Here is a 24,854-nt window from a genome sequence, read left to right on the forward strand (position 1 = left end):
ATCTGAGGGGGCTGCAGGGTAACTTTCCACTTTATACAAGGAGGTACAAGAACTATCATTGAAACGGAAAAGGATTTACTAAGGTTTTAAAATTTTGGAATGGAAGTTTCCTCAGCAGGATAGAAAGATTTGAGTGGGTACATAGCAGTGGTAGTCTGGGTCAGGGAACTAAAGGTTCAGAGAGATAGGAGGGTCAGAGAGACTGCATTTTTAGCACTGAGTAGTAACACAGAAATATGAGGTTGCAGTAACTACTATTGCGGTGGAATATCCTGAGGCACTAGAGGTAGTCCAGCTTTCAGGGAATCTGACTAGTCATACTCGTTTTGTCCTGGTCATTTGCACATGTCCTTTCTTTGGTCTGGAACCTCTGTCTCTTTTTCTCCCTTCTCCAGCCAGTTCAGACACTATGTCTGGATCTAAATATAACTTTCTCCAGGAAGACTTAGCATGTGTACTTTTTCTCTGGCAGTCCTTTTCACAATAGATAGCAATTGCTCACTGACTTCTTTGTATCCTCAACTGTACCTTAAGCTCTGGCAGGGAAAACAACTTTCTTGCTGAAGGTTCAGCCTGTATGTAATCATCCCATGACTTGTACTGTATAGGTATTTACTAATTTTTCAAATTTAATGTTATAAAATTTAATTCCAGTTTACAAAAGAATTCAACACGTTTTCTTTAAAGAATAAGCGCCACTACTGCAATGTATGATTTGATTCCTATATATTTCATTTACAGTCCTTTGTGACACGGTATTTCCCCATGTTACAAACATTATCACTCAATGTCTATCTGGGGAATAAATGAATCAACTGAATTGGCTTCATTCAAATTTTCCTCTATCCTTGATATATAAACATTTAAAAAGTATTAATACTGCTCAGATTCTAACATTTTTAACATTGTTATTAAAAATAATTAATAACGTTTATATGAATAAATGTGGCGTTTGAAACTGTTGAAGGACTGACATCCGATTGTACATACTCTCCTCATATTTTTATGGATTTAAAAATTCACCTTAAAAATTATCTAAATGTATGCAAGGCACTATTCCACATTCATGGGGACACACATCCTGCTCCGTCTTGTCAGACACAAAAATTGGCCTTCCACGGATTTGGACTGAGGGCCGGGCCTCAGGGACTTATTGGCCGAGGGTCTAGAACTCTCTACCCACCCCTCCCACTACTCGGCTTCTCTTGGCTCCCTCTCGGCTTCCGTTCGGTTCCGTCCGGCTCCGTTCGGCTCCTCCTCCTTGAGGGAGAGCGGAGGCGAGGCCGGCGCACGCGCCCTCGGCTTTTGTTGCTCTTAGGGCCGCTCTCTGCCTGGTGTTCTCACTTCCTTCTGTAAAGAGCTGTATCCGGGTCGTTGCTTTCCCTATTGTTTTAGGCAACCGGCCTCGGATTGTGTAAATTCTGAGTCTTTTGTTGCTTTTGTTGCAGGCTAATAAAGTTTTTCTTTCGTTTTTTTTTTTTTTTTTTTCTAAGAGTTTTAACAGGGGAAATTAACTCCCCAGGGCTGCCGGGTTAGCCGCGCTGCCTGGGCCGGAGGGCGCCTTTGGCCGGGGAAGCGCCAAAGGAAGGCGCGCTAGCGGCCGGGGTCGGTTCTGCGAGGACCAGGGGCCGGGGGGCGGGAGGGAAACCGCGGGGCTGCACCTGGGGCGCCCCGGTCTGGTCCGCGGCGCCGCCTATTTTTAATAGCATCTTTTGGACTCGTTTCCTTGGTCTCAGTCCTCGACCTCGGCGCTGCCTGGGCTCTCGCAGCCTCTCCCTAGGTCTACTCCAAACGACCACCTCGGATTCCTTAGTAAGTGTGTCGGAGGCGTCCGCGGGGCGACAGGTCCATTTCAGCCCTTCTAGAAGTCAGGGCCGGCTGGAGCAGGGCGGGGGTGGGAGTGTCCTGCGGGAAGCTGAACCCTTCGTGGACGCTCCCCCTCCACGGTCCGTGGGAATGAACATAGCTTTTCATCTTCCCTGGGCTTTGCATTTTCTATTGACTGTTAAGATGTCTAAGTGAGGGATTACAAACGAGTTTCAGAAGCAAGGTGTTCAAGAGGGCCAGTTTCGATTTTGGTCGGCCTGGGTTCGTCTTTGCTGCACCTCGGGGCTGGAGCTGCTCGTGGATCTGCCCGGCCCTCCCCAGCCAGTGTTCCCACCCCAACCTTCCCTCACACCTTTTGCTGAGAACTGAATTAAGACAGAGATTTGCACCACCTGCACGAGGTCATCTGTACCTTCCCTCAGTACCACAGCTCTCCCCCGTGCTTAGCGTGATTATGAATGACGGTGTAATGTTTTTCTCTTAACAGTGGATCGCAGCTCCAAGAGGAGGCAGGTGAAGCCTTTGGCAGCTTCTCTGCTAGAAGCTCTCGATTATGATAGTTCAGATGACAGTGATTTTAAAGTTGGAGATGCTTCAGGTAAATGTTTCCTTCTCGCTTCCCTTTTCCCAGCTTTCTGCAGTTGAGCTGATTTTCAGACTTTTCTTAAAAAGAATCCGTTTAATTAAAATGCCAGTATAAAGTTAAAGCACATAAACTTTATTTTGTCTGTTTATTTCCCACCTTTCCCTAAGATCGTATCACTAGATACTGTCACTGCTTCTGTTTTTTTGATACTTACTCAGATAACTATCAGAGAAGGCCTTATTCCAAAGATGCAGTAATACTGTAAATCAACTATACCTTTTTAAAAAACAAAAAGATACAAAGATGCAAAAGTGTTTTCTCTGTTCCTTACTTTAAAATATATTCATGCTTATTTTATGGACAGAGGGGAAAAAAATCTAGAGATATCCTGAAGTAGAGTGACATCCTGAGAATAACATGAGCCATGAACAGCCCAGGAACAGAGTTCTCTTTTCAGATCACTTGGCGTCCTCTTGAGGGAAGTTTTGCTTTTTTGTCTGTTAGCTCTTATACCAGAATAGAATTGACCAAAAAAAAGTTGTACTTTGGTAGGTGCTGGATCTTGTGGATTGGGCCTTTTAAAAATATGAGGTACAAAGTATGCGTGCTTGCTCGTTATATTTTGTGATTTTAAGAACAATAAACTTCTTTAAAGAGTCGTATATTCACATGGTATAAAATTGAAGAACAGAAAAGTGAGGTTTTCCTTTTGTCTTCTGTTCATTGTAACTCACACACACATATACATATAAAGTTTTCATTGCAGGAATCTGAGAAATACAAATTATGTTTAAATATTTTATGTGAAAAATACAAATACGTGAACAATAAAAATTACTTAATTCTGTCCCTTTTGACAGAAATTTAAATAAAGTGAGAAATTAGAGCCCTTTCAGTTTTATCTTTTTAACAGTTTTAAAATATTCTTCCAGAGAATTTTTGATGCTTAGTCATATCTCTCTCCTTTCCTCTGGTTTTTCTTTTACTTTTCTTTCTTTCTTTTTTTTTTTTTTCTGTTCGGTATGGTAGGAAGGGATGAAATTTGGTTGTGTTTTGTTACTATTTTACTTTTAATGGCATCAGCAAGGCAGAATTTGCATTGTGATTTACCGAGAACTTTTTGTTTCCACAATCTCATTTAATTTTTACAGTAACTCTGTGGAGGAGATATTATTTGACAGATAACAGGGGCACTGAGTTTAAGGAATTTGCATGAGGCCACTTAGGCCTAAATGGATCTAATCCAATTCTTTTGACTCCCAACATTTAGAATTTTTTATTGCTTAGATCCTAAAAGTAGATAGGTGTAATCTTAAATTGAAATTACTTACTTACTGTATGAAGGTGACTAATTGAGGTTACCTCCAGCAATCAAAAGTTAAGCTTATCTTGATCAATTTTTTTAAACCTTTACTTCTCAGCTCTTTCATCTCCCATTTCATTTACTGTTGTTTGGTACTTCCAAAGAAGGGAAAGAAAGGGAAGGTAAAGGAAGTAAAATTCAAACCTATTTTAGTGCTCTTGGTGAAAACCTTGGCAGAAAAGAATATTCTTGGCTAGGATGTAGCTTTGGTTTGTCATGATTGAGATTGTAAACTGACAAAAATAGTTAGGTCTCAGAAGTTATGACTTAATTTGAATACCATTAGGGAAAAACTCCAAAGCTTTATTTCTTTAAGTATTCCACAATTATTTTTATGAAAATAAATCCTGACTTTGTATATAATTTTTCTCTTTTTGTTTATTGAGATGTATCACTTCCCTTTACAAGGGTTAAGACAATCTAATGATACAAATTACTTTTTCAAAATAATTTTTGGTATCAAGCAAATTAGAGACTCCTGACCTTGTTAAAGCTTAATCATGGTTGATGGGAATTATCTGTTACTTGTGACAGTGGTAGAATGAGTTTTGTTAGGTTGATAATTTTTTTTTGAATCTCTCTAAAAGCACTCAAAAATGTATACTTTCTGTTACCTAGTCTGCTATACTTGTAATTTACTTCCTGGGCCCCAAAGGTCACAGATTTATTTGTGTAGTTCTTGATACGTTATCATAACTGAGAGTTTAGTAGAAAATGATTTTGTTTGAAATAGGTATTAGTAGAAATTGAGTCGTATTTTACACTCTTGGTTAAGGTGCATTGTTGTCTCCCATAGCTGAGATGTTGGCTTACTCTAGATTACCAGTGTTTCCTGCTTGAATCCTTTCTCGTCTCTGCATAAGACAGTTGGACTCCTACAGGAAATAAAACATTAGACTTATCACTGTTTTCCAAACATGCTGAAGTTGTGGGATCCCAGCTCTATTTAGTAATAGGTGATTAAACTGGAGGTGGAGAAATAATAGCTAAATAATAATCTTTAATTATAGGTAATAATAATAATCTTTCTGATCATAGCTTCTTTCAGAACAATCTGTAGACATGACTAACTCAATGAACCACTGACTTCCTTCAAACTTAATGTTAAAATGGTTAGATTGGTGGCCCTCAGTTTTTAATTGATTCTATGCATCAGTTTCTTCTGATTTTCGTTTTGAATTCTGAAATTCTGACGACAAAACTTCATATTTCTGTTTGGCTTTAAGAATAAATATAGAGGGACTTCCGTGGTGGTCCAGTGGTTAAGACTCTGAGCTTCTGGTGCAGGGGGTGTGGGTTCCATCCCTGGTTGGGGAACTAAGATCCTACATGCTGCAGAGTGCAGTCCAAAAGTAAATGAATAAATAAATAAGAATAAATATAAACATTTCTGAAAAGTTATCACCCTTGCAGATAGACATAATTTTATTTTTGTGCTTCTCAGATGATAACATAGATAAAGATAAATATTATTCAAAAATGACCTGCCAATAAGATTGACAAGTGATTATATAAACAGTTAATAATTATCAGGTTCTACCTTTTGAAAATAGATCATCTTTTATTTTATCTTTAATGTGAAAGTAGGGCTAAATTTCTCATTTTTGATTGAGGACAGTCAGTAAATACATTTTCAAATTAGTCCTAAAACAGTGTGTAAGTGTGTTAGAGTTATGGTGGTAACCACCGGAAGAACTGTATGTAGAAAAGTGAGCTGGTACCTTATGAAATTATCAGCTTTATAGGTCTAAGACAGTTGATTATTGGCAGTTTCATGGTTTGGCCTAGTTAAAGTGGTTATATTTGAGCCTTGGACTTAAGATTGGGTATAGGATAGGAGACATTTAAGATAGGATTGATTACATTTAGTAATCTACATAACGAATGATTATGAAAATAAGTGCATATATTACTTTTATTAAACAAGACAAAATAGCAGTGCTGTGTCTTCCCAACCCCCCTAGCCAAAGTAAGATGGCTAATTTTAGATCTTGAGCCATAGTTTAGTTGGTCCAAACTGCCAGAAAACAATTTAGCTGGAAGAGTCAGGCTGAGAGTTTGCCTTGGTAGTATTTTGTGCTTAACTGCCTTTGGCTAAGTGGATCAAGATATGTTCATTGACCAACTGTAGCTTTGTTTAAAAGCACTTTGCTGGATGTTATGGTGAATTCACAAAGAAATAATGATAATGTTAGAATAATTAAATAAAATAGCAGATAGATGTTATAAGGCATGACCAATCACTTGTGTAGTTAAAGTCTTTCAAAGGAGATGGGACTACTTGAGACTGGATTTACAACGATTCTTTGAGGAGATGAGACTTGAAGTAGGAACTGAAAGAGAAGCAACCTAGGTAGGGGAAACATTAGGTGTTAAAAATGTGGAGGATGGAAATATCGTTTATACATGGAGATCAGGTTTCGAGTAAAAGCATAGTAGAAGAGATGAGCCTGGGGAAGTAGAATGAGGTCAAATTGAGGTCTTACATGCTAGACCAGTGTTTCTCAATCTCAGCAATATTGGCATTTTGAGTTGGTTAAATCTTTGTTGTGAAGGCATGTCTTTTGTATTGGAGGATGTTTAGCAACACTACCTACTCAATGCCAGTAGCATTTACTGTACCTAACCCCTACCCTAACCCTGCCCTTTTGTGGCAACCACTGTCTCTAGACGTTGCCAGATGTTTTCTGTGGGAAAAATTGTACCCACTTGAGAACCACCGGTCTAGATCTCTAAGAAAATGTAAAATGACACAGCTGGAACTGGAGTCAGAAGTAGAAGATGAGTTGTGTTGACTGATTGGCTTTTTAGAAAGAGATATACTAGATGAGTTAAAAATGTTTCCAAGATGATAACTGAATAGTAGACTGATGATCTGTCTGTTATCTTTTATATATATTTATAATCCTAATTACTGTTGCACCAGATCAATAAACAGAATAGTTAAATAATTAAGGTTGATGAACAAAGATGATTTTTTTATATTGCAAAGTTAACATAAAACTCTGAATTAAATCATATTGATTTTATTATTTTATATTTATCATGGGGGAAACTTAAGCATTGAATATTGTGAAGGGATTCTTGAAGGTTGGTTTCTAATCTCTGTAACTGTAAAACATTTAACTGTTGGCTGAAATAGCTACTGTTTAGAGAGGTTTTGATATATTGTGTTTGAGAGAGGTTACCTTTTTTTTAACTGAATAGGAGGTAGGGATTTCCATTTTAAAGATTTTTCTTCTAATGTAAACATTTTTATTGTAGACTTAGAATTAACTCTGTTCTTATGCCTAAGATAGCTGTATTTGAAATATCTGGTTTATTTCTCTAGTCTGTTATTACTTTTTTCTTTTATTTAAGGTTGTAAGAGTGATGGATTTAAAATGTTGTTTGGATTGGTAGGAATGGGAAATTTTTCATTACAGCCTACAAAAATAGAGTTATAGACAGCCAAGGACAGTGATTTTCTCATTGTCATTATTACTAAGTAATGCCCTAACTAAATATTGTTTATCTCCATCCCTCAAGTGCGTATGTAGCAAAAAGAACTTATGACTAATCAGTTGAAGAAGTTATTTTTCAGAAATCAAAGAAAGATAAAATTTGATATATTCCTGATCCCAGCAGTTGGAGTATGGATAATGTGATATATTTGGAGAATGAAGGGCTGGGTAAGCTACTAGGGTTTAATTCGTGAAAAATCTCACATTCTTCTAATAATGTTAACAAATATAAGGCATTTAAATCTTTTTAAAATTCTGCTTTCTATTTAGGCATGATAACAAAACAAAATCAGAATCAAAGAGTATCAATTGCCCTGAACTTTTAAAAATAATCGATTGGCATTGGCAACAACAACCAAAACAAAATTGCAGAAATTCTTGACATTCTGTAAAATTTACAAGTAATAGCAAAGTTGGATTGGTCTCAGTTTTGATCAGGAGCCCACGTTTGTGCCCCACTTGATCGTTCTTTTATACCTACTGTTACGTTTTTATTGGTAAAAATTATTAGGAGTACTTTTTAGTTACTTAAGAAAAAATTCTACAAGGTTAATCCAGAAGAAAAGTTCCTTTTCTCCATTTCCCAGGGCTGTTAATTATAGCATTGCTTGCTTTAGTCAGTGTGCACAAGGATCTGTCTTTGCCTTAGAAATGTTTGGTCAACTCTGCTTATTATTATATCCTTATCTAAAAATATCTAGGAACTATTATTTTTTACCAGGGGTATTTTTCTTGGTAGGTTGGATTTAATTGTTTTGAGTGGTATAAAAAAATCACTTCTTTTCCTAATGATTTGTAGAGCTGTTGGACTGAAAATAAGTCCCCTATTTGTAAGTGACATTGGGTCCACGCTCTTTTGGAAATTTAAGAAGCTCACAAATCCAAAGATGTTTCCTAAGTTTGGCATGAATTTATTTGATGGTAAAACCTGACTGGAACTGATAGGAGTTTATTTGTAGCGTTTACTTATACTTGTAAATATTCATACTTTTCACTGCAGATGTAATGTATTTGATTACAGTATAGTACCATAGACCTTACTGGAGGTGTTAGCGTAATATATTGTGCATACACCATGCTCCCTTTCTAAAATCTGAAAAAAATCTAAATTCTGTAACATGTGTGGCTCCAAAATTCAAATAAGGGATTGTTGGCCTACATGATATTGCTCTTGTGTCTTTTACAAGATTGTTCAGGATGAGAGTGTTTTGTCACAACAGTCCTGAATAAGATGTAGGCACCTGGATGATAATCTTGAGATGGACAGTGATTTTATAGGTTTAATCAACATCCACTAAATGTTAGTCTTTATTTTTTATGTGATTTAACTTGCAGGATTTTTTTCATCCGTCATTTGTAAAGGATTTCTGAGATATTTTAGAAACCAGATACTAATTACAGACAACTTTTTTTTACTTTGAACACCCAGGTAATTATAGAGGCTAACACTGGTTGAGTTAACAGAAATTAAAATGCCATGGAAACATGAATTTTTCTCACCATTTTATTATTACCCTTATCTTGGTTATAGGTGCAAAATATTCATCACCCTACAGATTTTACTATTGATGTTGGCTACAACTTGACTGTGACTGGTTTGTTTCCCGCTTCCTCCTGCTCCCCTTCCACCAATAACCCTCTCCACAAATATTTTAGATTTTTATTTATTTGATTATGTGTAAAGAGGATTAGAATGTTACTGAGTAGTGTTGGTCTAAGAGGGCCTGAGCTGCCCTAGACAGGAATGGAAGGCACTTACTAGAAAGCTTATGGTCCTGCATGAACTCTTTCATGTCCTCAGCCTATCTTTTTAGTGACTACTGTGCTTACTCATTTCCGAGATGGATTAGGTTTTAAAAAAATGCATTAATCTCTTTCATTCTAGGGTCTGTAGTAGTTACTGCCTAGAATTTTTGCAAGTTTAGGTAACTCTTGTATTGATAAGAACAGTATCCTAATAATCAGAAAAATTGATAACTTATCTTGCAACTTCCATTTTCTGTGCCATTGCTATTGTCTGTTTTTCACTTGTGTATTTGGTGATCCTAAAATTGATTGGTATATTAGGGATGTGGTACAAATTGACTGTCATAAATATCTATGTTCATTTTTGCTGGGTAAAGAGTGAGATAAATGGAACAAAGTTTTGGGGTCATATTTTTCTTGTTCTGAATGTGACTCAGTGCATGTAAGCCCATATAATTTATGAAAGAAAGATGTAAGAGAAGAACAATTTGGTATGTATTACATTATCATAAAGTTAAAATCAAGTGCTCAATTTAAAATGAAGCACATTTACTTTTCGAAAAAAATTGCCTCTAGGGTACCAAGTATAGAGTGAGATGTATGACACAAAATAGTGGTCCTTGTTTTAAAGCATATTTTAATTTAGAGTTACATATATTCATCTTCATTAGTGCTATATTGAACTAGAACCATTATTCCAGCTTCATTGATTTATTATTTAATCAGGTTGGGAATGTCTACCATTCTTTGACTTAAATTTGTTTATATTGTTTTGCAAGTTATTCACAAATTTTGGTGGTTTCATTTGTGTCAGCGTTGTGTGTGTGTGTGTGTATGTATATACATATGTGTGGTTTTTTTTTTTCTCATATTTTCAACAGATTCTGAAGGGAGTGGTAATGGAAGTGAAGATCCTTCAAAGGACAGTGGAGAAGGTTCCTGTAGTGATTCTGAAGAAAATATTTTAGAGGAAGAACTGAATGAAGATATTAAAGTAAAAGAAGAACAACTTAAAAATTCTGCAGAGGAAGAAGTACTATCATCAGAAAAACAGTTAATTAAAGTGGAAAAGAAGGAGGAAGAAGAGAATGGAGAGAGACCTAGAAAGAAAAAGGAAAAAGAGAAGGAGAAAGAAAAAGATAAAGAGAAGGAGAGAGAGAAGGATAAAGAAAAAGCAACAACATCTGATAACGTGGCTGCTTCTGCTGCTTCCACCACACTAGCCACAAGTCCTCCTGCTGCTAACACATCTCCTTCAGTCCCCACTACAACAGCTACAGAGGAACAAGTCAGTGAGCCAAAAAAGTGGAACCTTCGTCGCAACCGACCACTTTTGGATTTTGTATCCATGGAAGAGCTGAATGACATGGATGACTATGATAGTGAAGATGACAATGATTGGCGACCCACTGTAGTAAAAAGAAAGGGAAGATCTGCATCTCAGAAGGAAGGAAGTGATGGAGACAATGAGGATGATGAAGATGAGGGAAGTGGGAGTGATGAGGATGAGAATGATGAAGGCAATGATGAAGATCATAGCAGCCCTGCCAGTGAAGGGGGTTGCAAGAAGAAGAAGAGTAAAGTTCTTAGCAGAAACAGTGCTGATGATGAGGAACTGACCAATGATAGCCTGACACTATCTCAGAGCAAGAGTAATGAGGTAGATCAACCCAATTTTTATGATATCTGTCTGTCTGGGGAAAAGGGAATTCTTCTCTAAACCATTCTACCCGTTATATTAAGTGGCTTCCTTGAAATCCTGTTATAGACAGCTGTGGTAGTGAGTGAGCACTCTAACTGTAACATTTATTCATTTGGTCAGCCCGCCTTTATTGAGTATCTGCTGTTTGTCACCGTCCTCAAGGAGCTCACAATCACCATCCTCAAGGAGCTCGGTCTCTATACTTAGAGAAATATTTCCATGTCCATGCCCTTGGGAAATAGTAGAGTTTTCCTTTCCCTTTTCTTTCCTCTCACCCCATTGTTCATAGGACTGCTGAATGGTGCTGAGTGGATTATGAAAACAAAGGTCACCTTTCTTTTAACTTAGTTACATCCATATCCGCATAAAAATTTAGACTTCTAGAATACTTTTGAGCAGGGCAACAAACAACTTAATGATTGTCTCAGGCTTTTAGAGATTCATTTTAAAGGTTAATTCCTTTTTCAGTTGTAGCACCCATCTGAATAGTCACCAGATCTTTGCTTTAGATGTATGGGAGTAAATACAAACTATATATTTACATATTTTTAGTGAATAAGTTCTCTCTACAAAGAAATGAAAACAAACAAACATTTCTTATCCTAAAACAAACATTACTATCATAAAACTACAGTAATGACTCAGTTCTTCCACTTGAAGTTCTACTACTGAAAGTTAGGTTTATCCATTGGGCCCAAGATGCAACATTCAAGACTCTTCAGTCAAACACATTTGTGTCTCTTTGTCTGTGTGTTTATGTATATGTTTTTCTTCAAAAGAAAGATTGAGTTGTTGTCTTACATGTAGATGTACCTGTTACATCACATGTAGAACTATAATAAGTCTGTCATGCCATTAATGTGTTTATAGTGTTAAAAATTCACTTCTTTAACAAGCACTTATTTTTTTGTTTTTTCATATTATTGAAATAGGTTAAATTGGTAGAAGGATTTTCCTTCTATGCTTTATTTGTCCTTTTACATTTCTTCTGTTTACAAATTTTACATAGCAGTGATTTTCTAAAGTTTCATTTAAAAATTTGGTGTTTTACCAAAATAATATATAGCAGATTAGGAGGTGTTACATGTCGGTAGAGATGAAGCAGTTTATATTTTACGTTATAAACATTGGTTAACTTCCAGGTTGCCCATTTTCTTAAGAAGAACGTTGCCTGGTTCCAATGCTTACTTAATTCCTATCTTCAGGTAAAGGAAAATTGTCATTTGGAATATGGTATTGTATTCATAATGATGTAGCACAGACAGTTCCATATTTCCAATTTAAGGAAACAAGTATGTAAAATCTAATTGTTCATACTTGATTTAAACATGTATCCAGTTTATTTTATAGCGCTTAATACTAACCTGTATCTGCTGACTAAGGTTACCTTCTGCAGTATCACGTTCTTAAATTTTATTAGCCTGACATTCACGAAAGGAGGCTGGCTAGGATAGAGGCAGTATGGATTAGATTTATGCTAAGGTGTGGGGGAACACCTGCATATGTCTAGAAATTTGCCATGTAAAAGGTATACAAATTATCCATTTGTTAATAATCTGTAATACATAACAAATTGCTTCAGAGATTGTAGACTATCCTTTATGATGCATTTAAAGGCCACATGTGCTGTTTAGTTTTTTTCCTACTAAACAGAAGAGATTTTAGTAAATAATGGGACTTTATTTATTTAGGTTAACAGTCTGAAAGGAATGAGATTCCAGGGCATTTCTTGGATAAGTGCCTTGATACAGTTGTCAAGAAGATTCTTATAATAACTAAATTAATTCCTTTTGGGTTAATTTATGTTAATTTTCCTTTTGCTCTACCCTATGCAGAAATGTAGAAGAATTTATATAAGGTTAATTTTCCCTTAATAATATTCTACCTGAAAGCTTGATAACTGTTTTTTTCCAAGACTGTTATTCAAACTCTTCAATAATTTTTGATGATTCTAGTCCGTAAATGTCACTTAAATTAGATATTAAATTTTAAGAAGGAACTAATCGAAATTATTTTATATTTCTAAATTTCCTGTTCTATAATCTTGATTTTGTAAAAAAGATGACTAAAGGTAATCCTTGTTGTCTTCTGGCCAGTGTTTGTATTTTAATCTTCCTGGTTATTTTAGGTAGTGATACCTTGCCAAGAGTTCATTAGTTAATATGTATATATTTGATTATATTTGAAGTTTTATTTTTCTATGCTTTTACTTTGTTTTCAAATACTACTTTGTAATAGAGGTAGCTGAAAATGTGGTTTTAGAATACATAATAGAATTGTATTTAGTCTATAAGCAGGAAAATTTTTTCTTGGGTGCTATGTCAGGTGCTTTTGTAGGGATGTGGTGTTGGGTATCGTGTAAATGATGCCCAGGAACTTTCATAATTTTGAAATTTCTTAGGGGAATTTGACATTTTTTTTTTTTTTTGAGTGGAGGCCTTTTATAATTATTGGCTCTTAATGGTCTTACCATGCTTATGCTGTAGGCCTTGAAGTGCTCTAGAGCAGTGGTCCTCAAACTATTTGGTTCAGGACACCTTTATAGTCTTAAAAATTGAGGACCCTGATTATTATTCATATAGGTTATATCTTTTGATATTTGCCATTTCCAGTTAAAACTCAGAAATTTAAAAAAATGAGATGTATAGAAACACAAAAGTTATTAGATTGTTGACACCGTCCCGTGTCATGTAACTTCTGGAAATCTTCACCATACACCCATGAGAGAGAGTGAAAAGGCAAATATCCTTAGTATTTACCTTTTGGATCCCGTGGAAGAGAGTTCCCCAGACCACGCTTTGGGAACTACTGTTCTAGATTTGGGCATTTGATAGCCTGCATTTTCTTCACATGGGCATATACCTTTGTCAGTGGCATTATGGCATTTTTTGAATTTAGTGCTATCTGAAACAATCCCGTTGGAACACGGTTACATGTCTTTTTCAAACTTTTATCTTGAAGTTTTTGGGAGTCACCAAGGTTATCTTGCCTTTAGTTTTCAGAAATAAATGTTTTGGGGAGGGCTGTATAGTACTTTCAGATAATGGTTCCCATTTTCAGGACTTTGAAACTAGAGCTTTGAATGAGAATTAGTATATGATAGAAAATCATCTCAGTATAAATTTTCAGGTGGAAGTTTTTTGTTTTTTTTTCATAATGTTAAATGGATTCGATGTCTTGCCATGTGAAGAAATAGCAATTGTCATCTGAATTTTGCTAATTAAAATGTAAACATTTTGCCAAAATTTTTAAATAGCCATTTCTTTTAGGGGCTTCTGACTTATTAATCATTTGTCTTTTTATACATTTCAAAATAAACCAAATTGCTCTAAAGCCTAAAAAAAATCAATTTTTAACATTGTACAAAAATTACTTGAGATTCTTGAAAATTTAACCTTCTTTAAAAACTTCTAGGAAGAACTATTGGTTAAACGTGGTATAATAATTTTTTCTCATTTTCAGAGCAATAGGATTCTTTTAATTCTGGTTTTATATGAAAGGTGCTGGAATTTGCTCCTATTAAACACACATATAGCTTAGTTAGAATTTGCCCTGTTGTATATGTTATTTATAATAATCTTTGTGGAATACATATATAAATAAACACTAAACATATTTAAGAGCCGATAAAGAACACTGGGCAGAATCATTTTTGGTGTAAATTTTAAATCCCAAGGAGAAAAATGAAATAATTTACAATGAGTCATTGATTTATTACTATAGTGCCCCATTTAATCTTAATAATTACCATTAGAGTCCATTAAATTATTCCATAATATTAAAGTTATATTCTAGATGTGCCATTCAAAACGCATTTTCCCAAATTCTATTTTTATGTAAAAAATCATATTTTCAAATGATGTATTTTGTGGTAAAAACTTTAGCTTAAATATTTTCTCCAGAAACTTGAAAAATGATATGTCTTCAGAAATATGCTATTAAAAATTGATACTAAATTGACTTTTGTATTCTGATCAGAAGTGCGCTTCATCCCATGTTTGATCTATTGAAGACAACCTAGATAACTTTTTAAGAGGATGTATTGTGTAGATTTTCCCATTGAAACACTGTCAGCCGTTTGGTTAGGGTAATATTGTAGGACTCTAGTTATCCCCATTTCTATCTGTTGTATTTAATGTCTAGTAAGAGTCTCAAATGATGGGGATCAGAGGGTCAAAATTGCCGGTTAATTTTGTTTTCTCTGCCTCTAAATGATAATATGTGTAGAGAGAAAATGGAATAGAGATAATTTAGACATTTACTGTTTTTCTGAGCAAAATGGCCAAATAGGAAAATAATGGAATAGAACTATCTGTTGATGCCAGTTTTTCTGATCCGTAGACATTCACATGGGTAAACCATGGGTAAACCTATTTTTTCAAGGGCTGATTAGTTGTTGTAGTTCCACCAGAGAAATATTGGCAGAGCCCATAAACATGAGTAGCCTCTCAGTCATCAAACTCTGGTTGTTTGCTAGATCTTTTTCTGGTCTGTGATTTTTTTTTTAACCTAGATGTGGTACTTTAAGAAAAAAATTTTTTGGACTTAACATGGGAAAATATTTAAAGTACCAGTGTTAATTGAGGCTTATAACCTTTCTTTTGGGGTTCCAAGGAAGATTCCCCAGTGTAGTAAATGGTCAGCTCATGTTTCTCTTTTTGGACCACCTACAAAGAAGTACAGAGGAAAGGAGAATGGGAATGAACATTTATTGAGTACCTAGTATGTCTCGGGAACATTCTTGCCATACATTATCTTGTAAAGTCTCACAACAACCTGATGAGGTAGGTATTATTTTTATCATCCCATTTTACAGATGAGAAAACTACAGCTTCGAGGTTCAATAGCTATTAAGTGAGAGCTGAGAATGAAACCCAAGAACATTTGACTTTAAGGCAAATGCTGTTACATTTGAAGCATTGCTAATGGGATGAAAATCTGGGCAGATTTTTGTTTTGCTCACTGTACTAAAGTACTTTAAAACATGAGTTTTCTTTTTAGGAAGTTTTAATCTTTATTTGCTAGCCATGTCCAAAGCCCCAGACTATTGATACTTTGGTTTTATAACAAAAGGGAGCAAAATACAAAATTTTAAAGTACTAGAATTCTCAAGAGAAATGATGCCTCCTTGTTAACTTTTGCATTCTTTTTTGATTTGTTTTTTAGATCAGCTGCAAGTTTAGATATATTACACAGAAAATATATTGAAAGAATGTTATTGTGACAGTCACATGTCTTTCAAATGTTATTTACAAATTGCTATTGAAATGACTCTAAATGTTACTTTTGGATATTGGTCAGTTTAAAAGAATATAGAAATATAAAAATGTTAATATGAAACAATATAGTTAATGTGTGATATGGAACTAATTTATTTTGTTTCTCAATATGGTTAAGTTCTTAAATGAAAATATATAGACTCAAGTGCCATCTTTTATTATATGTAATGCTGAGCCCAGTGTGTTAAATATGACAAGGACATCATCATGTTAATTTGTCATTTAAAGTTTAAATTCATAATGCTGAAGGTTTAAATTAAATGGAGCACACTCTTCCCTTTATTTTTATTATTATTATTTTTTTGGTGGTACGTGGGCCTCCCACCGCCGCGGCCCCTCCCGTTGCGGAGCACAGGCTCCGGACGCGCAGGCCCAGCGGCCATGGCTCCCGGGCCCAGCCGCTCCACGGCATGTGGGATCCTCCCGAACCGGGGCACGAACCCGTGTCTTCTGCATTGGCAGGCAGATTCTCAACCACTGCGCCACCAGGGAAGCCCCCTCCCTTTATTTTTTTAATATTCATTAATACATCTTCCTTTCTCCTTTTATATTACAATTAACTAGGTATCTTTATTACCAGTTTTCACTAGATATTTCTTGACATAAACCTAATAGAGTACTCTGACTCTTCTAGCAATCAGTCAATCTGGATTCTTTTTTAGATGGTTTTCTGTACCTGTATACACAGATTTCCTATGCAGGCTTTCATGGATCTGTGTCATCCAGTGGTTTGATGACCCTGGAAATTCTGGATTCCCCAGCACTAAAGGAGTATAGTCTGTAATATGCCATCACATACATATCTGCTTATACGTTATCTTGATTTTTTTTTTACTGTTTAATATGTGTGTGTCTTGTCTCCCCAAGATAGGATTATAAGCTTCCTAAGTGTAGGAAACATGTCTTATACTTTTAAAACCCATATATAGGGTTAGTAATTACTTGTGGGTTAATTTTTCCTTTCTTGTAGTTTCAGGGGTCAGACTACATCCAGAATGGCAAAGCAGATGAAGGGTTGTTGCTTATAAGCTTGGTTTTATATTTCCTAGAGGAGAGAGAATATGGGACTTGCAGAGAAGTGAAAAATTAGAGAGAGGGTGCTTAGAGGGTCCGTTGACAAAGAGATTCACTTCTCAAACGTAGCATACTTTGAAATTACTAAAATAATGGAGTATGCAGCATAATTTTGGAAATGCATAAAATGATTTAAGGTGTGAATTTTATTTATTAAAATTATCTTTTAAACGTGATTTTCTGATATTTTAATATTAGGACTCGCTGATTCTTGAGAAGAGTCAAAACTGGAGTTCTCAAAAAATGGACCATATTCTGATTTGCTGTGTTTGTCTTGGAGATAATAGTGAGGATGCTGATGAAATAATTCAGTGTGACAATTGTGGCATTACAGTCCATGAAGGTAATTTTGCTTTGTTTTTGTTTCCTTTTAGAAATGGCTGGTTGATACTGCATTTATATAAGTAATATCAGCTACTTTACATATGTACTATACTAAGGTTTTCCTGTAATATTTTATGATATTTGAAATTTTCAAAGTATAGTGGGTATTATTTTTCAGATTATGTTCATTTAAAATGTGTTTTAAAATAATTAAAATAGATTATTATGGTATGGATATCAGTATTTCTTTGAAGGTCATTGTTATGATATTTTCCTTCATGGCATTATTTCTAGTTTTTAACTGAAATTTAGATATAGGAAAACGTCTAGTATGTTAGTCTAGTAGAATGTATTATTTAAAAAGTTATTGTTGAAGTCTAGTGGTATTATAGTTTCTTCTTTAATAGTTACACTTTTTAATTTTGAACTTGAAAGGAGAATTTGTAGAGTTCATCTTTTAAAATCTGAATATGTTGTAATATGTTGAAAATATTTTTCCTGATTATGAATTTTGAACCTTTTTTTATGTAACTTTTTTGTTGTACTTTATTTAAAATTTTTTATTTTGACATAATTTCTGACTTGAAAAGTTATGAGTAATAGAAAGAATTTCCATATGCTTGTCACTCAGATTTCCAAGATGGTGACATTTTGCTATATTTATTTTATCTTCTCTCATATAATAATTTTTTCCTCACCTCCCTGAGGGTAAATTGTAGACAAAATGTTCAGCTCTACCCCTAATACCTCAATGTATATTTCTTAAGAACAAAGAACAAGGGCATTCTCTTACACAATCACGTAATTATCAAAGTCAGGAAATCAGCATTGATAGAATACTATAATCTACCAATTATATTCACATTTTGCCAATCATCCCAATAATGTTGATTCTAGCAAAATAGAATCCAGGATTATGAATTGCATTCAGTTGTCATGTCTGTGTAGTTTCCTTTAATCTAGAACATATTTTGAGTCTTTTATGTTTCATGCCATTGGCATTTTTGAAGAATATAGGCCCGTTCTTTTATAGAATGTCCTCAATATTGGGGCTTTCTTATGTTTTCTCATGATTAGGTTCAGGTTATGTGCTTTGGGCAGGAGTGCCACAGAAGTTATCTTGTGCTCTCAATGTGTTGTATTAGGAAGCATGCATGTAATGTTTATTTGTCCAGTTACTGGTGATGTTATTTTGATCACTTGGTTGAGAGGGTGTCTTCCAGGTTTCTCTGTGGTAAAGTTATTCTTTTTTCCTATCAGTTAATTTTTTCTTATCAGGGCCATGACTACTGCAAAACAGTGTTTCTGTGGCCTTTTCTTACTGGCCTTTCTGGTATTATAGCCCTCCTCCCAAATAGTTCTGGGTGTCTGCTGGACTTGTGAGACCTGTGGGGCCTGTGCTTCTTTAACCAGTCCTCTTGCCTTCATGTGAAGTTCCCCTCCCTTGCTGCTAAGACTCACTGTGGGAATGTCTCCTATTACTGTTATTCATTCATTTATTATTTTCAGTAATGTTTGTTTAGTACCTTCTGTGTGCTAGGCATTCTGTTGGTTTTAGGCCTGTAAAATAAACAATATAGACATTGCTGACCTCATGGAGCTTAAAGTATAGTAAGAGAGACAGGAATGAAAACATAAAACGATAAATATATATCAGGTGGTGGTCTGGACTATGGAGAAAAATAAATCAGGAAAAGTAATATTGGGAGTGCTACGAATGGGGGTGGTTGAGTGGGTAGGTGAAAGTTTGTATTTATAAAAGTTTACACAGAAAATCCTCTCTGTTATGGTGATATTTGGGCAGTGACCTGAAGGGTGTGAGTGAGCAAACCATGTGAATATTTGGGGAAAGAGCACTCCAGAATGAGGCAATAGTGACTAAAGATGTTGAAGTGGAAACGTGTTCGGGGTGTTTGTATAATGACACGGAGGTTGGTGTGGCTAGAACTGAGTGAGTGAGCTTATTAGTGGTAGAGGCAGAGATGGGGGCAAGCCAGATGAGGCCTTGGAAGTCATAGGTTTCAGATTTTACTGTGATGGATCTGGGAAGACCGACATGAGTTTCGAGCAGAGGATTAATATGATTTGATTTATGTTTTGGAAGGATCACTCTGACTGCTGGGTTGAGAGTAGACTGAAGTGGGTCTAAAGTGGGAATCAGGGAGACCATTTAGGAGACCATAGCAGTGATCCAAGAGAGGAATAGGTTTTGAGGTAGAGAGTAAAAGTTTGGTTTTAAATTTTTAGAGTTTAAGTAAGATATAGGGGCTGGCGAGATAAATTTGGGACTCATCAGTCTGCAGATATTATTTAAAACTGTGAGCCTGGATGTGCTATCTAGGGAGTAGTAAAGTGGTCCTAGCACATCAGAGGAAATGGGGAACACATTGCCAGTGAGATAGGAGAAGAAGCTTAAGTAGTGACCTGGAGGTTAAGTAAGGAAGATGTTTCAAAAGAGAAGGTAGCTCTCAAATACTGTTTTTAGAGTAAGATGAAAACCTGTCTTGTGGGAAATTAATGCAACCGTAGATCCCCAGTACACTAGCAGGCAAGCCATCCCAAAGGTTATGGGAAAAAAAGGGTTACAGACAAAATGTTTATATCACATGGTTTATTAAATAAATGTAAAATACATAAAAGCAAGGGGAAAGATACGGAATTAGTTAACAGACTATGTACTATCATTTCTGCCATATTCTGTTGTTCACACAGAACAACGCTAGTCAAATGTAGGAGGGGACATTCCAAGAATGTTAATACTGTGTGCCATCTTAGAGGCTTCCTACCACAGATGCAGGGATTATATGGCATGTTAGTGTGCTGATGGAAGTGACCAGTGGAAAGAGAAAGTTGACAATTGATGACATAAGGAGAGAAAGGGGAACAGTTGGTGGAGCAAGGGCTTTGAGTACAAGGCTAGAGAGGATGGGATCCAGTACCAAGTGGAAAGATTTAATAGATAAAGGTAGCCATAGTAACTGGAGGGAAAAGAAAATATATGGATACAGATGTAGGTAGGATGTTAGATGTGGTGGTCAGAGCATGTGGAAGTTATTTTTTGAATGCTTCTTATTTTTTCAGTGAAAAAGGAAGCAGTCATTAGCAGAGTAGAGGTGGGGAGGTGTTGGAGATTTGTGGAGTGAGAGGTTGGTGTAAAATAGTTATTTGGGGGAATAACACAATACATAATATTGTGTGGGTGTGTATACATACATACATGTATTCACATGTATATATTATGTGTATATATCATTACCAAATAGCAATAAGGGACCACTTTAGATTAGTAATGAATATAAATTGAGACCAGTCAACATGGTTGTATGTATGCATTTTTTTTTTCCTCCAGGAGTGGTTCAGATTTCTTGGAGTAGTTGCAGAATAGTTGAACATCAAAAGCAGCAGCTGTGCTGCCATTGTTGTATTGATCACCACTGATGGTCACAAGTATGTTACTATTGCTTGTATTCATGACTGTCATTGCTGATGTGTGATGCAGGCATGACCAGTACTATTAGTGTTGTTGACTTTTCATCATGCTGAGGGCACTATCTCTACTTCATAGGTCATAGGTTTGACCATGGATGTGATTTTTAAGGCTAGCACAATGGTTTTAAGAAATTGAATTGATTGCTAACATTTAGAAACTGGGAGATTTTATTTTGCACATTCTGGAATTCGTTCTCTTGAAGTTCTGACATCAGTAGGTTTTCACTCTTATGGCAACAATCCTCTGGAGCTGAATATGGCTGCCTCCTGCTGGTGAAGCTTACAGTCTTCAGTTTACCACTGTCTTCTCTCAAATCCCTTGCTCATTTTTGATAGTTGCCTGGTCCCTAGAAGTGTTTGACTGTATAGTTCCTCATCTGCTTTGAGGGTGATGTGTCTTGCTGCTGGTAGGCAGGCTGCTACGGCCATGTGGTCTCAGTGTCCCACAGCTATGATAGTAAAGCACCTGTTTTATTGTACTATAGGTCGTTCATTTTGGACTCAGGCCTGAGTCTCCTGGGGACTAGTACCATGTACAAATCAGAATGAACCCTCCCCTCTGACCTCTTGTCTTACTTATTTATTTATTGAAGTATAGTGGATTTATAATATTATATTAATTTAAGATGTATGAAGTAGTGATTCATTATTTTTATAGATTTTACTCCATTTAAAGTTATTACAAAATAATGGCTGTATTTCCATGTGCTGCACAGTGTATCCTTGTTACTTATTTATTTCATACATAGTAGTTTGTATCTCTTAATCTCCTGCCCTTATCTTGCCCCTCCTCCCTTCCCTCTCCCCACTGGTAACCACTAGTTTGTTTTCTATATATTGAGTCTGTTTCTGTTTTGTTACATACGTTTGCTGTTTTGTTTTTTTAGATTCCACATATAAGTGATAACATAGGTATTTGTCCTTTTCTGGCTGACTTATTCGCCTAAGCATAATATTTACTCTCTAGGTCCATCCACATTGTTGCAAATGGCAGAATTTCATTCTTTTTAATGGCTGAGTAATATTCAATTGTGTATACCAGATCTTCTTTATCCATTCATCTGTTGATGTACACTTAGGTTGCTTCCATGTCTTGGCTATCGTAAATAATGGTGCTATGAACATTGGGGTGCATGTATCTTTTCGAATTAGTGTTTGTTTTCTTTGCATATATACCCGGCAGTGGAATTGCTGGATCCTATGGTAGTTCTATTTTCAGTTTTTTAAGGAAGTCCATACTGTTTTCCATAGTGGCTGCACCAATTTACAATCCCACCAACAGTGTACGAGGGTTCCCTTTTCTCTGTATCCTCACCAACATTGTCTTTGTCTTTGAATTAGTCTTGTACCTCTTGGATTCTTAGTATGAGTTCCCAATAGATTCTTGTTTAAATGAATGTAGATTTCTGGAAGGATACCCCATTAGTTCTCCTGATGTGTCTAGAGCTATTAAAAGTTCATAATGATACTTGTGCTTCAGATGAATAGTCTCAATAATGGCAAATCTACTTTCTTTCTAAGGAAGCTTTGATTTTTTAGAAACAGCCAAAAAATCTTTCTGAGTCAAGGCAGACAAAGAAGATTGTCAAACTGAGTGGTAATTTCATTTAGGTCAAAAGCAAGTTGTGTCTATAAAGTCATGTAGCATTTTTTCTTCTTTACTCATTTAAATGGCTCTGATGGCATTTGAGCATTTGCTAATGATTGCTCATTTTTCTCTCAAGACTAACTCATTAGAATAGGGGAACTATTTTTATTATGAGAGAAGGAAGAAGGGAAGACACGGAAAGGGAAATTAATACTCCTGAGTGTAATGCTTTGTAGGCTTTTTGAGAGCAAGCTAATATGTGGAAAAAATAAATAGGGAAAACAATAAATAGAGAAACTGAGTAGTTTCTCTATTCAGAAACTGAATCTTTATGTTGTAGTATAATTGCTTTGTTGGGAGTATTGTTAATTCTGTGAACTTCAGATATGTTCAAAGTTGAAGATGCAAATTGTAAATCAAAGTAAAAAATAAATCTTGAGTTTTTAATTTTATTGTTACTACTTTCTTCCTTTAGTATAAATAGTTTTCCCTTTCATTAATTTTGGGGTTTCTGTTGTATGATTGTGATTATATAATTCTCTTTCTCACTTTCTTAGTAGCTTTTCTTTCTTTTCTTAGTAGTAGTATTAGAGCTAATATCTTGAAAGATTCCTAGTTTTGGAGATTTTAAATGATCTGTTTTGGTTTAAGGGAGAAGTGTTATTAAACATCAATGTATATTAATGAATTAAAGTTATGATTAATATAGTGTTCTAATAAAATTGTTATTCCCTGTTTGTTAGTAAACATACCAAATATAGTATTTGGGATCCTTTTTAATGTAATTTCCTGTAGGTCATTTTTATCTGACTGCTAGTCCAAAAGATTCCTTACCAAATATCACTATTTGTTTGAGAAGGGGTTGTTTTGATATGGATGTACTCCTGACTTTTCCATTTAAGTTTTTTTAGTAGCATTTGGATGACATCACTAAGAAATTGTGTTGGTTAGTAGGTCTGTGAAGACTATTTCATCTTCCACTAGCTTTGTAGCAGTCTTGTCTACTAAATAGAAAAAGAAAAAAAACCACATCAAACCCTGCTTAATAATCTTTGGTTACATGGTTGAATTTCTCTTTTGAGGAAAAGTAACAATAATCCTCAGTACAGTAATGTGCAGCCTGATCAGCATATATATATCCTGGAGCTGTTTTGGGTCAAGTCTTACACTGCTGTGCATTGTTGCCACCCCATATTAATTGGAACCTGGGTTGAAAAAATAAATAATGATGTGTGACCTGGTTCAAATAACGTAGATATTTTTGGTTTTTGTCTTTTTTCTAGGTGGACCATGTTCTTACTCCTCTTTAGCTTTTAATTTTGTCTTTCTTCTCTAAAACAGTGTCAGCATCCTCTCAGAAGTAGTTTCAATCCTTCAGTTGTTTATCCATATAGGAGCTTTTATCACTACTTAATTATTTTAGTTTTTTAAAAAATTATTTATTTATTTATTATCTCCATGATATCATCTTATTTTTTATTTTATTTTTTAACCATCTTTATTGGAGTATAATTGCTTTACAATGGTGTGTTAGTTTCTGCTTTACAACAAAGTGAATCAGTTATACATATACATAGGTCCCCATATCTCTTCCATCTTGTGTCTCCCTCCCTCCCACCCTCCCTAACCCACCCCTCTAGGTGGTGACAAAGCACCGAGCTGATCTCCCTGTGCTATGTGGCTGCTTCCCACTAGCTGTCGGTTTTACATTTGGTAGTGTATATATGTCCATGCCACTCTCTCACTTTGTCTCAGCTTACCCTTCCCTCTCCCCGTGTCCTCAAGTCCATCTGTGTCTTTATTCCTGTCTTGCCTCTAGGTTCTTCATGACCCTCTTTTTTTTTTTTTTTTTTTAAGATTCCATATATATGTGTTAGCATACGTTATTTTTTTCTCTTTCTGACTTACTTCGCTCTGTATGACAGACTCTAGGTCCATCCACCTCACTACAAATAACTCAATATCATTTCTTTTTATGGCTGAGTAATATTCCATTATACATATGTGCCCCATCTTCTTTATCCATTCATCTGTCGTTGGACACTTAGGTTTCTTCCATGTCCTGGCTATGGTAAATAGAGCTGCAATGAACATTGTGGTACATGACTCTTTTTGAATTACGGTTTTCTCAGGGTATATGCCCAGTAGTGGGATTGTTGGGTTGTATGGTAGTTCTACTTTTAGTTTTTTAAGGAACCTCCATACTGTTCTCCATAGTGGCTATATCAATTTACATTCCCACCAACAGTGCAAGAGGGTTCCCTTTTCTCCAAGATTTTTTGATGATGGCCATTCTGACTGGTGTGAGATGATACCTCATTGTAGTTTTGATTTGCATTTCTCTAATGATTAATGATGTTGAGCATTCTTTCA

The 24,854-nt window shown here is 35.5% G+C and overlaps 1 protein-coding gene across 16 annotated transcripts in view; it reads left to right on the forward strand.

Moving 5' to 3' along the window:
* The first annotated feature begins 1,528 nt into the window (after positions 1 to 1,528).
* Positions 1,529 to 24,854, forward strand: part of PHF14 (PHD finger protein 14) — a 208,555-nt gene continuing 185,229 nt past the window's right edge. For 3 of the 16 annotated variants that reach the window (XM_028490048.2, XM_028490049.2, XM_028490051.2), the window contains exons 1-4: positions 1,529 to 1,812; positions 2,315 to 2,425; positions 9,907 to 10,685; positions 17,279 to 17,423. In XM_028490048.2, coding sequence (XP_028345849.1) covers position 1,812; positions 2,315 to 2,425; positions 9,907 to 10,685; positions 17,279 to 17,423 — 1,036 coding nt within the window. In that variant the 5' untranslated portion in view covers positions 1,529 to 1,811. The remainder of the gene's footprint in view (positions 1,813 to 2,314; positions 2,426 to 9,906; positions 10,686 to 17,278; positions 17,424 to 24,854) is intronic. The other 13 variants (XM_028490054.2, XM_028490055.2, XM_028490056.2 and 10 more) reach the window with 6 other exon arrangements.

This window comes from Physeter macrocephalus, chromosome 5 (genome assembly GCF_002837175.3).
Source record: "Physeter macrocephalus isolate SW-GA chromosome 5, ASM283717v5, whole genome shotgun sequence".
Classification (NCBI taxonomy): Eukaryota; Metazoa; Chordata; class Mammalia; order Artiodactyla; family Physeteridae; genus Physeter; species Physeter macrocephalus.